General features: G+C 36.4%; 1 protein-coding gene across 1 annotated transcript; it reads left to right on the top strand.

Moving 5' to 3' along the window:
- Positions 1-2,101: 2,101 nt before the first annotated feature.
- LOC135689700 (uncharacterized) lies at positions 2,102-13,746 on the top strand. The gene is made up of 7 exons (XM_065207021.2): positions 2,102-2,232; positions 5,753-5,779; positions 9,798-9,887; positions 10,838-10,938; positions 11,548-11,800; positions 13,089-13,249; positions 13,539-13,746. Exons 1-7 carry the CDS (start codon positions 2,148-2,150, stop codon positions 13,641-13,643), a joined length of 822 nt encoding a protein of 273 aa, XP_065063093.2. The 5' UTR covers positions 2,102-2,147; the 3' UTR covers positions 13,644-13,746.

The following is a 13,746-nucleotide window of genomic DNA, read 5'->3' as shown; positions in this document are numbered from 1 at the left end:
GTAAATTTTCATTGCCTAGTCGTAATTAAGGTTTTTGGTTTAGTGTAACTAAGCCTCAACTGTATCTTGTGTCTTTCTGATGTAGTTTTTCTGTTTACCTTATTTTCTAATTGCTTCGATTATAATAATTACACTTTCGTTTGAGCCAATTGACGTAAATTGAATACAGCATCGTCATTGTTAGTTTATTTGTTTCATCGGTGATGATCCCCGATGATCGGCATCACAAGCATCGCAAGGGGGTTTTCTGGCGTTCAAATGAGTGTTACGGACCCCCAATCTTTCCTTGCTCAAATTACCTTTGCCCCCTTCACCCTACGAATCATACCACCCTGGCAATGCTTCTGTATGAAGCCATATTGGCTTTGTCTGTAATCGGAGTTCCTAGTCTAGCATCAAGAGCAGCTCGGACTACAAGATATTAGATCAGGTGTTCGTTTTACCACCTTTGTCAATCCACACATTATGCACTTCATTGAGACCCTTGTATATATAAATACAAGTAGTTGATGAGTTTGATCTAGAGATTATAAGGTCAACAAACATGTAAGGCCAAGCAGCTGGAAGAAAGCTTACCGCAAAGCTCAAGAGGCTTGCGCAAGCACAAGCTCTTTTGGGGAAGTTTATCTCTGTTATAAGATTTCAGTAATAATAATGGAAACTTTTCATTTTCAATTCAACTTAAACCACAATTACAAATCTCACTATTACAAGGTAATTTGCAATTGGCTAGCCTGGTTTTACAAGAAAAACTATAACAATCGTAAGGTAAAAGGAAAAACTGAGAAAAAAAACAACCAAAGTTAAAAAGGATGTAATTCCGGATTTGTCCATGGCGTATTTTTGCAACAAAATATGTAGTACGTAGTACGGATGGCAATGTTGGAAAGTTTAGAAATGAGATACCGTTTTTGTTGCTGATCGATGGAGAGAGGGTCACACATTTTGAAGAATGAATTGCAGAAATTGCCGAAGATGCCAAGAGAGCTCATAGAAAGATTAACAAAGGAGACACATTTGAACTGCCGCTGTAAAACAGATAAAAGAGGAGCATACTTGCTGTGTTTTCTTGTAGCATTTGTGTTAAGATTGGATTCGAAGCCAACAGTGAGCTCTGATAATAATGATAATAATAATAATAATAATGATGATAATATTTCTTTATACATGATGCAGCCCTTCAGCTATACTAAAACAATCCTAATTAAATGTAAATTTATTAGTTGAATTAGAAAAGTACAGTTACAATCTAAAATGCTATTCTTCAAGGGGATGAATCTTTATAATTCATTGCACAATTCCAAACTTTCGTTCCATATCGTTCCAAACTTTGAGAGCAGAGCATTTTTGCAAGCTATTTGGATTCACAACAAGGTCGATGTACCTAAAAGTTCGAAGCGATTACGGGTGTCCGAAGGCTTTATTACTAGATTTAAACGAAAGAATTTCGTATTTCATATCTTCGTTATAATTTTCGGAGGCTCTTATATAAAATTTTTTTAAAGGCGCGATGCGGCTCTGCATACTAAATAAAAGATTATGTGGTCAAACTGTTTCCATTTACATAAACTTCAAGTACAGTAGAAACCCACATAAAAGAACTTGTTTTTATAAGAACCTTGAGGCTGAAATTTAATCTTTTAAACCTCATAATTAAGAACCCCCAAGAGGCTGTCATTTGGAAAGGTTCTTATATGTATTTTTGAAAAGGTATTTTTACACCCTATTCACACTGTCAAAATAAACCAGCTTAGATTAAATCAGGTTATGCTATGTTACATTTTAATTGGACAATCTAACAACACAAATTCATTTGATTGGCTTGAAATTTAACATAAAAAAATGGCTGGTTTATGTGTGTCCGTTAGAATCCTTGCTGTTGAAAACATTGTTAATGTGTGCAAGACCTGTACGTATATAAGAACCTTGTTAAGAACCTTTTAGACTGGAATTTAGAATAGCAGCCTGTTAATTAAGAACCTATTCAGGCTGCCAGAAAAAAACCTAGGTTCTTTTATGCGGGTTTCTACTGTAGGAAATCATCAGAGGCGACCCCAGGGAGGAGGCTAAGCAAATCAGGCCTTTGCTATAAATATCCTGTTTTGGCAGCTGTCTATTCACTTGTGATTAGTAGCTGACAAGACAAGATGGAATCTGCAGGAAAGCGGCTAGTTGCAATATTGTTTCTTGGTGTATTGCACCATTCCCAGCAGTTTCTATTTGGACCTAGCTGTGAGTGAAATAAGATTTGTTGATCTGTATATTGTTCCTGGTTTATTTAAAAATAAAGTACATGTAACAATTCTCGCTGATGGCCAAGCATCCTGAGTATCGTGAACAACATTTTTGTGATTTTCTTGCCTATTCACTGACGCCGGGGCAACTTTTGGAGTGGGTGGGTGGACGCTATAGAAATTGGTTAACTTATTAGACGCTTAAGAAATTGGTTATTTTTGTGGTTTGCTACCAGTATATGCGATGCCTTAACTTTAATATCATACATCCGTGGGGTGCCTGCTATTCCGTAAATTTTTATACTTTTATTACTATTTCGACTTCATAATACTTGGTTAATTATCTAGCCAGCTTATTATCAAAAGTACTCTGCGAAATTTTATGTCACATGTTTGTCTTATAAATCGCCAAATATAACTTTCATATAAATTTATCAAAGCAGTAATATGTCACCTCTACTAAACTTTTACACTCTTGTCTTCTGGTTGTTCTCATTTGCGTATAATGAAGTTCTGGCTGGCTGTTTTTATTTGTTCTTAAACTTTGAGACTAGATTGTTCTTAACTTCTTCTTTAAAAGTTAGGCAAATAATTTCAAAGCTGTAATGAAAGGTGAAAGAAGCCTTGGCTCCTCACTTTCGTTAGCCTTGCTGGTTTGCTACACCCCCACCCCACAGTGCCCCACCCCCGCTTTCAAACTCGTGGCGTGACCTCTGCAGCTATGCGGATCACTGGAATAGAAACATTGCCAAGGCTACAAGTCTTGCTGTTTGCAGCTTCAAGCGCAAGGCTGAAACTCAAACTCAAAAATTTTTCAGCATGTCAATCTAATTACATGTTCGTCATTCCATAGTTGTTTAATTACTGTCGTTAACGTAAATCGGAAGATAAAGCAGGCCCGTTGCGAGAATTGTGTTTGAAGATCTTATAAGCGCAGCTTGATCTGACCATATTTCGTAAGGCAGGTATAGAAAAAGCGATATTTTTATCCAGGCCCCCCTTCCCTCAATCCAGTTTAGCTGTCTAAGGGCCTGAGTTTACTAAATTAGCTGGAGAGAACTCAAGACAGAGCTATCAAAGCCATGTGCCCAGATGACGTGGTTGGACGATAAACACATTACAAATTTTTGGTCACAAACACATTACGATCAAGTTTATTTTCGGGAGATGACTCATGCCTGTCATCAAGACATGCAATAGCCATGCAAGTCCAAGAGGTCATAGGCAGAACCGTTGTGCGAATACTGTTTGCAATGACTCTGCAACAGTTATTGGTTTAAGACAGTTTTGTTTTGAAACAAAGGACTGAAGGTTTTGTCTCCCGAACAAGTGTTAAAGTAACTCAAAAGCAAAATAAAACATAATGAGATAAAAAAGATAAAAGGAAAAAAGGGTTTATAGTACGTACGATTGTTTGCGTCAAGCTCAATTTGGTTAGGACTCTAAGGAATGGACCCTAAAAGGTAATGTTAATGGTAAGGTAGGAAAATTTCTCTTAAAATTCTAGAAATCGTTTCAGGGAGAAACCAAGGCAGAAAGACTGTCTTGTATTGAAGTGGTGACGGATTTTTGTCTTTATATATATTCTCTTTATATATTTGAAACATGACTTTTGCTGTTTCAGGCTTGTAGAGTTTGTCAAAGTTCACGAGTTTTAGACTGTTGGAAAATTGTTAGACCTTTCGACACAAGTTCTGTCGGAAGATTTCCTAGAAAGAAAAATTTAAAGTTGGACCCAAAATAACTTTTAGGGAACATCGAGGGTTGAAATTTCCTAAACCATAAAGAAACTGGAGTACTCAATGTTGATCTTTGTTTCTTATAAAATCAATGCGTGTGCGTCACAAATGAGTATGAAATCTACACGGCATCATGAAGCATTCAAGGCTGGGCTCTATTTTTTAAGGTGCTTTTATCAGTATATGCACAACTCCTTATTTGATAAAATAGTTACCTCTGACGCACTAGAGTTCTAAAGTGATGACGTCACAAAAATCTATTTTTAGAATTTTTTAATTTGGACCCCATAACCTAAAAGAGCATCAAGAAATACCTCTAAATGTGCAAAATCAGGCAAGTTTGTTATGAATTGGCAGAAATATGGCCACATGTTTATTGGTTACTTCCCCCATCAAACCTCTGTATTTTGGTCTCTGTACATAACTTTATGAACAGAGCAAAAATAACAGTGATTCGTTAGCAAACTTCAAATCTTTCATTAGCAATATCTCAACCGATTTTAGACATATTTGGCCAATTTTGCGTATTTGAAAATATTTCATGGTGATCTTTTACGCTATGTGGTTAAAATTCAAAAATTTTGAAAATAGGTTTTTGATGACGTCACAATTTGGAACTCTATCGATGCGTGAAATCTACACCATCAATCTGTCAGTTAGGGTCACTTAGGGTCTGTGGGCTTCAAGTTTGGAAAATTTCGCTCATTTAAAAGAACCCTTGATACACACCTCTAGCCGTTGTATGCTATAAATTATGTGAAATGCTTTACATCAACTAGTGATAGGCTAGAGATTTAAAGATCAAACTGTAAATCGCCTACACCTTATCTTATTTCATCAGCGTTGCGTAATCAGTAAAACACCTTTATCTCCAACTCAGCTGTTACTGAAACACGACCGTATTTTCTACATTTCATTTCTTGAGGTTTGTAGTACATTTTGCTCTCGCTAGCCATCCTATTATTAGGGGTCCGTGAGGATCATGTTATGTAGGGGTGAGAAGCAAGCGACCAATTTTCCGGTAAATTTAAGGGTAAGCGTCCGAGAAATAGTTAAGTGCCAGCGCAGACCTATCGTTTTGAAACATGTTCACCCAAGTTCTTCTACAAATCCCAAAAAAGATTAAAAACAGGAGCGGCCAACGCCCCTTTGCCCTCTTCATCACAGAATCATTGCCTGCCCTTCATTACAGCTATGGACTTCTCTTTTAGTTGGTTCTATCAAAGTCATCTTTTCAAAATGCATAGACATTAGGCCAGTAAAACGATATTGCGGGACTATAGCTGGGTTTTCTGACCAAACTCAAGAGCATGGCGATAAACACACGAAACAGAGGGGTGCTGAGAAGACATTGCTGTGCCAGTCCCGTTGGTAGGATAGAATTACTTGGGGCACCATAGTTTAAGAACAATAGGAGCAAAAAGCATTGTTAATTTTAAAAAAGGATCTTTATAAGTTTTTTAGTAAATCTCTTAGCTACTTCAATTTCTTGGCAACTTTACAGATTCCTTTCCTTTCAACTTTTTAAAGCTCGAAGGAAGTGTGTATCTGGTGAAGTATACCTGTGCGTTTTTGCTAGTCTCTGAATTCAGACATCTATCACAATGGTCACAAGCTCGACACTTAAGAACATCATAATCTTACAATCCTACAGTCCATTTCATTTATTATTTCAAATGTCCTTTCCTGTGTTTAAGATATTAAACCGTGCTATAGGTGTTACGATAAATCAGCAAAATAATTTAGATTCTTTAATCTCTACCCTTTTCTTTCTCTTAGGTCCAAATGGTTGGGACAAGCTTACAAGTAAGTCCATAATTGAAAAATTAGTAGCGAGGAAGTTGTTGAAATAGCATTGTAAGCCGATTGGATGTTTTGGTTTGTGCAGAGTCGTGTTAATTGTGTTTTTCCACGTTTTCTTACTATGTTTTGGTGTTATTATAGTGTAACGTGCTTGTTGTGTTGTGTTGCATTGCGTTGCGATGTTATGTAATGTGTTTTATTGTGTTGTTGTCATGTTGTGTTGTATTTTATTGTTGTATTGCAGAAGGAATGTTGCATGAAAGACACCAAACGTTAGATTATCATAGAAACGATTGCCAAGTAAAAAAACTAAAGAATACTGACTAAATTTATCGCAAATTACTCTTTGTCTATTCCTTTTTCTTTAACCACTTTGCACTACCCTTGCATTTTTCTAGCTGTTGTTTACGTTTGAAAGATAATCATGTTGTTAACCTTCAAGCCTGAGTCCAAAAATAGTTCCATTCCATGCTTTAGTCGGAGAAAAGCATCTAATTTGCAAATTTAGTAGGGGAAAGTTTCTAGTTTTTCATAAGTGACTAAACTTTCCCCCTACTTTATTTCACATGATTTCTTTGTAAAATAGAGAATTTTTGTGTTGCCATGGCTTATCAAACACACGCGAATAACCTGACAATCACGACAGCAAAAGTAAACATTGATGGTAACATTCCCAAAACATCTTTATTCAGCTGAAGGATATATTAATGATTATCAAATATTATTCCTCAATGTTTATTCTGGATATTTATTCAGAATTCTTCTGGAAACTTAAGTTTGAATGTCAAATTAGCTTCGAAGTTTTTACAGCTACGTGAAAACAAACATAGCGAATTGTGTTTTCCTTGCATTTTAGTTTGATCAGGTTCTAAAATATTTGCTTAATCTTTGCCCTAATTTAGTTGATTTGTTGTCGCAAATATATCAATCTCATACACAGAAAAGAGATCGAGTTCCAATACAAGTGTTTCTTTTTTTAACGTCCATCCCTTTATTACAAGAGATTGCACTCTTTTTTTTATAAGAACCAGTAAATTTAAGTTCAGGCTGACTGTTCTTAATTTTTTCGAAAATCTGAGGCTGGATTGTTCTTAACTTGTTTTTAAATTAAGAGGGTGTAAGCAGTGCTATTGCTAGCTTTTTCGCTCTAAGAAGGTGTTCAGGCCTCATTTGCCAACAGAGTAAGTGAGACAGCCTTAATTTGCTGACAAATTTGAATATTCACCGAAAAAGCACCAACACATCGCTAAAAATCCTCGATTTTGAGAAAAAACGTTGTTCAAAATTGCATTTTGCGGAAGCTCAGCCTCAGCTTGTTCTTAATTTGTTCTTAACTTTTGACCAGTTTTGAGGCTCGTGTTCTTATAAAATTGTTCTAATAAAAAAGAGTGAATATTTTATAAAACTAGCTGTAAAAAGTTGCATTCGAGAATAAATCTTATGAAAGAATTGAAAGATGGATAGAATTCAAAAAGAGTTATTGCAGAAAGGTTATTGCAGACATCGCCCATGCAACCAATATGTTGAGCTTTCAAGCTGCTCAAAGAATGTTGAAATATATTCTTCGTTGTTGCTTTGATTATGATATTCGCCCGGGATATTTTTGTCCTCGGCGAGGCTTTGACAGCAGGATAGATGTTTGAGGTCTCTCAATCACGAGGTGTCCGGCCAAGCACTAATGTACATTTAACGCCCTCCTGTTGAAACTGCATTTTACATGAGAAATATACATAAGAAATATGTCCCTTTCTTTTTGTTCTCTTTTTTTGAAGTTAAAGTTTCGAAATCACGAGGTTGACACAGGCACCGCGCAGCCATTGGGCTAGCAGGGGCTATAGCCCCTCCACTTTTTCTGCAATAATATATTGGAAAACCTTTTGGAAAGTTTGTTCTAACTATGCTCTAAAGCAACATTGGATAGTATACTCCTCTGCTCAGCAGCAGCAAGTCTTCTTGACTGGGAACCCTTTTTATTCAATTTCTAGCTGTTTTTCTTGATGGTTTATTGTCCTCAAGCTAATTTTACCTAATTTTATAGCTATTGATATCTTCCCTAAAACAGATTATTTATAAAACTCCTGTAGAAATAAGCCAGTATTTTCTAAAAGGGTCATTTTCCGGTGTTCTAGAAGGCGTGGCCTCAAAATTTTTCGGTTACGTCTATTTCAGCCCTCCCACATTTAAACTGGCGCGCGGTCCCGGGGTAACAACATTGTTAAATATCTAGTTTCAAAGCTTTTTCCCACAATAGAAAAATGACATTTCAGGAGATTTTGCTAGCTTCACATCCTTGTAATTTTTGGATACATATTAAGGGTTCCTGTAGCTGAAGTTCAACTCAGTTCATTTCGAAATGAATTCGCTGATGTTGTAGAAGACGCAAAAAGTTATTTTTTTGCCATGACTTAGAAGAGCAAAATTTTGTCGAGCGACAAATACGCAGAAAGAAAAGATGTCAGGGGAAAATTGCATGGATGAATAAGATGGGGACAGGGAATTCGTATATTATCATGATTGTAGATACAGCTTTCAGCTCAATAGAAGATTCACGTCTTTAAAGGCAATTTTGACAGATTTTGCCTTGCTCAACCCTGAATGTTTTCAAACAATTGCAGTTGTGTGCAGTGTCATTCAAAAAGGTTGCGAAGAATTACGGCTTGGATGACGAAAAATTAAGAGATGAATTCGTCAATAGTTACCGTAAATTTAGAAAAGTTAGAGAGGAGAGCAACCCTCAGCCAGCTGCAGGAGAAAGTCTTGCTTTAAACAGAGAAAATTTCCATTCAGTTTTTCAGCTGGTGATAAAGTACAACCTGCCTTTCCACAACTGGTCCTTCTTCACAAGATTCTCGTCACTTTGCCAATAGGTTCATATGAAAGAGCTTTCTCAAAGCTGAGGATTGTAAAATATTGGCTACGGTCAACGATGGGATAAGACCGCCTCTCCTCTCTGATGACAATAACGTCGAAAGTGATACTACACAGTCGATAGACTTTGGTGACATCATCGATTTGTATGCTGCCACACCTCTTTTGAGAAAGATGCTGCTTGAGTAACAGTTTATATAAGTATCATTCAAAGGAAAACTATTCTTTTGGACGCGTTATATCTATTTAAGGTTTAGCATAAATAAGTGCAAAGTAATTGTGATGCGATTTAAAACTTGCCTATAAAAAACCTTTTTGCTTTAAACACTAACGAAATAGTTTATTGTCTAAAATAGCGAGACTTGCAGGGTGTAAATCTTAAACTGGCTGTAATTTTGTTCATAGCGATTCACATTTGGTAAGTCTTGTTAGAATAAAGGCTATTGTTGAACTTGAAGGCATATGACGAAAGATTTATCATTAACAATTTACAGTTCCATTCGTGATATTGTAGTATCAAGTGTTGCAGTATATGCAGCAAGGGTAGTCTTCAAGGAATGTATTGAGAAAAATTTTATCAGAAAAATCATAGTTTTATCGGTAAATGTTCAGCTTTGCCCCCCTTCCCCCAAAGTTAACTCCCACTGCGCCCCTGGTTGAAGATACCATACTTCTGACTCCGGACTCCGGTTAAAGTCTGACGCTTGGAAAGTTGTAACTGAAATGAGAGTTATGGCTGTCCCTAAATTTCTTCTAAACTGTACTACCTTGTGGTACTAGTCGTTTCGATCATGATGTTATCTGTCCACGCAGCATCTGGATGGCACAAGATTGCTTTTGGCAATCATAATATGATTATTCTTGATTATTTGTCTACATAAGTCACAACCGAACTGAACTTCTACCTACTTCTACCATGCAGTATTTTGATATCCATCCGGCTATGACATCATTCCAGGTTTTTGAAATCCATAATAAACTAGTAAAAAACCCAAAGAACGGACTGCACAATTTAAATTTTTAGCTCTGATCACGGTTTGTATTCGATTATTTTCTTGCATAATTTTACCAAGAAACTTTTATCTGTAAAGCTCAACTTCTGAACTAGTTTTTCAAAATTATGAAAACATGGATACGCCAAATTACATTTTAGCAACGTTCATGAAGTTCAATAATGTTCCAATGACTGAGCATGGAGCGATTGCTGAAGGATGGAAGAAGACGGATACAAAGTCTTGCGATGGTGAGCTTTTTTTTGAAAAAAATTCTGCATACACTAAAATTAAATAGATTTTTACTATTTTCAATAAAGCAGGGCCCTGACGTTGTATTTTCCATTAATGTTTCATTATTCGTTATTTGTTTTCACATGCTCATTTCCATGATACATTCAAGGACTTAATGTTTATGTTAGTTTAGTAGCTCTCTATAAGAGCATTTTTCGGATTTCAGTAGACAAATGCATTACATACTTATAAACAACAATCCAAACGGACTAGTACCTCTGACCATAAACCAAATTCGATCCTAATCAAAGACTCAAATTGATCTTTACTCAGGCTCCACAAAATCCTTTTCCAGTACCCAAGTAGGTTTTTCTGCTTCTGCAGTTTTGGGTTTTTTGAGAAGGGGGCTGAAATGTTTTGGAGCTCAAAATGCCAAAAGCCAATTATGAAAAGATTCAACATTTTGGAAATTGTTAGAGAGCTAAACTCTGTCAGCCCGCGAGCTTCCACCGTACCTGATCTGAACAAAGCAGCTAGCTCGATTTAGGCCGGTGATCCAAATTCACTCAGCAATAATTCAACAGAAACAATTTCATATGATTTGTATTTCGGATTCAGCTTAATAAGTACCAAGTATTCATTTGTATCTGACACAGCACCAAAAGTCACACCAAGGACCAAACACAATACTGAACAGGATCTTTGCCAATGAATCCCGTCCAAGGCTTTTACATCATCCGAACCTAGATTCTAGTTAAACATTTGCCCAAGCTTTGTTTGAACTTAATATTGGCTACAGTAGCCGCAGCCAGTTTCCAATAACCACTTTGACAGTAGCTCTTTTTTGCATCATTATTCTATATTATCCTAAATTGTCATAAATTATCCTAGCTATATCAAATTTACGTAGTTGATGTAACAATGTGTTGATGTTAAAACCGCTCTTAAGAAGTTACTTTTTCTTTAGAGCATTCGTTCTTTGTTGGAAATCGATACATGAAGGACAACGAAAGTGGAAGGATGGCACTGTATGATAAAAATGGCGTCATTGCTGGAATTCAATCTGCGGCAAGTATTTCCATCCATTGTTTGGCAAAAACGAAATTTGTGTTCTCATTCTAATTTGATCAACTTAGCTTTAATTTTTCATTTTCTTCATTTAGTTTGTTAATATTTGCAATCTCTTTATTTTGCATCAAACCAATTTTGTTAATAGTCTAGTTTTCAAAAGGTCTGGTTTATTTGGAAACAATAGTTCATTCCCCTCGAGTAGATTAGCAACAGGATAACGTCATAAAACAGATTTTGATCACATTGCTGAAATGAACCAATGAACTACCTTTAAAGGTGCAAAATCAGTTGAAACTCTTTTATCAAATTTGCTGAGATGAGGCTTATGAAGGGCAAGATACAATGAAGGCCTGTAAGGCTCATTTCTTTCTAGAAACCTGGAATCTGGGCTAACCAAACTGCATTGTTTTCAAAGTTTAAAAATATTGCGGTGTACTTTATGTTTCTTGAAGTTCCCAGCTTTTGATTCGTTTTCTAATGTTTTCCAGTTTGGATGGGGCCTATATCTATATGATGTTTGACTTTCCTCCCTCCTCCCCCCCACCCCCCTTCTCTCGCGAAATATGCTCCATCTGATATGCATCACGTTTCTCATACTCCTTCCAGTTCCCAAGCACAGCTACCTTACCTTCAAGCTACCTTAGCATGTTCCCATTGGAAAACGGCAAACGACATGCAACTGCTTACTTCAACCACCCATCAACTATTTGCAAAGCTCCATCTATCCCTTCTGGCTGCGTTGGAAATCAGCTATACATTCAAAATGGCAGCACCCCGCAACACCTTTACCGCGTCCCTCTTCAGGAATCGGGAATGAAAGGAACAAATTGGAAGTTTGGCAAATGCTTTTATCAGATGGGTACGTTTTTGATTAACTGCTCTGAACTGTGCATTTCATGTCACTTGACAACACCCTGGCTCAAACTACAATAATGAGCCTGTTCTTTTGCATCATCAATTATTGTGTCCTTCTTTAGAGCAGTCCAACGTGAGCAATCGTGAAAAGCATCATGGGATTATTCTAAGAAATAAGTTATAAAAGAGGGACCAAAACTAATATTCAGAAGAGGGCGATATTTTGGCAATCAATACTATAGTATGTATTGCTGATCAATATTTAAAAATAACCATTTGTAATCCAGAATTGATGTCATGGCTAGCACTTAACCACACCGGCTCTTTCTTTCAGATAGTTAGAGATATAAAATATGACTGCTTCTGAAAATCGATATCTTTAATTTTGGGTTTGAGATGTAGAGCTCTTTGACTGCTTAATGCTTGAGTGGATGTTTGCATGTTAAAGTTAAATTCAAGTTTCAATCATGCATTATCGATAGCACACCAGTGTTGTTTTAAAAATCAACGAGGTGCTTTGGTTTCTGCCTGCTTTTGTACTATTGTGAAGTTTTGGGTGCGTTCCTATTTAATTAATAGGTAGTCCACCAAAAGCAACTACAGGATGAAATAAAGTCTGTCTCACCCAACTCTTCAACAGAGTTCACAGCTAGAAGTATATGTTTTGATCATCATCCCTAGATATTGTTTGTTAGGCAAATTTTCATTTTTTCTATGACAAAAAGTACTCAAACTTCCTAACGTGACCAGACTCCAAGAAAGTATCCAGATAATTTCACTTTTTTCGGACATAAGGTCTTGGAGGGTTCTCCTCTGGACAATTTTCTCATCCAGACAATTTCCTTATCTAGACTGTTTTTTCCTCGTTTCCTAATCTAGACAATTTTGTCACCCTTACGGTTTCCTCCTCAAGGCAGTTTCCTCGTACTTGCTTTCTGATATGATAATTCCTCATCCGCACAATCTCTTCTTCCGGATAGTTTATTTCTCCAGAACCTTTTTCTGCTCCAAAAAGTTTCAACTACGGACAGTTGCCTTCTCTTGATAATTTCATCGTCTGGATAATTTCCTCCTCTGGACAATTCCCTTCTCCTTACAAATTCCTCTTTCAGACAAGTTCTTCTTTCAGACAGTTTCATTATCTTGTAGTCTCCTCTTCTGAACAACTTCTTCCTCTAGATGGTTTCTTCGTCTGGATAGTTTCCTCATCGAAAAGGTTCCTCGGAAAACAAAACTTCCTTTCTTGATGGTTTCATCAAATTTCATCAGTGTATTGCTATTTGTCTTCACAGGGAATCATTATTGGCACAACATAAGCTCGAACATGGACTGCAATAATTTCTTTCCCGTCTTCCTTCTTTACAATGGTGGCAAACTCAACGCATTTGGCTGGGCTCTTGGTGGTGATGCTCAAGATAAGAACTTCGAGCACCCCGAGAGGGCATACCTTAAGGTAATACACTTTCTTATTCCATCTAACATTTCCGATTACTAAAAAGGAAAATATGAAAAGAACTAAAATGGATAACGATTGCTAATGCTGTCTGAAATTTATAAAATGAGAATTATATTCAATATGGTGAAAAAGCATACAATCCTTTGCATAAGATAAAAAATTTATCGAGCTTTTGTGAGATCACACAGTTATTTTTAAATTTTTCTGGTAAATTATCCTCGATAAACATATGAAACGTTTTTGCAAATAACCAATATATATATATATATATATATTGCTTTTGTAGTACTTTTTCCAAGACACCAACAAACCAAAGTGCTTGGAAAACTTCAGCATGAGATCGACCTTACATATCTACCTGCAATCAAGCTCACTGAAGTACTTCTGTTGAAGACGGAACAAAGAGCATGATTAAACAGTTATGATTAGAACTGAAAGTACATGATGTTGCTAATAAAAATTCAGTTCTTTGCAACAATGTTGTATCTTCATTA

The sequence above is a fragment of the Rhopilema esculentum genome, chromosome 10 (assembly GCF_057945365.1).
Source record: "Rhopilema esculentum isolate cy_ngs chromosome 10, ASM5794536v1, whole genome shotgun sequence".
Taxonomy (NCBI): Eukaryota; Metazoa; Cnidaria; class Scyphozoa; order Rhizostomeae; family Rhizostomatidae; genus Rhopilema; species Rhopilema esculentum.
The sequence above is the reverse complement of the archived record's forward strand: the minus strand, read 5'-3'. Positions and strand labels throughout refer to the sequence as shown.

Excerpts from the sequence above, each read along its gene's own strand:
- LOC135689700 (XM_065207021.2), top strand. The coding sequence starts at position 2,148 with ATGGAATCTGCAGGAAAGCGGCTAGTTGCAATATTGTTTCTTGGTGTA. Across the intron at positions 5,780-9,797 it reads TGGTTGGGACAAGCTTACAA|CAACGTTCATGAAGTTCAAT; the intron begins GTAAGTCCATAA and ends ATTACATTTTAG. Across the intron at positions 10,939-11,547 it reads TTGCTGGAATTCAATCTGCG|TTCCCAAGCACAGCTACCTT; the intron begins GCAAGTATTTCC and ends TACTCCTTCCAG.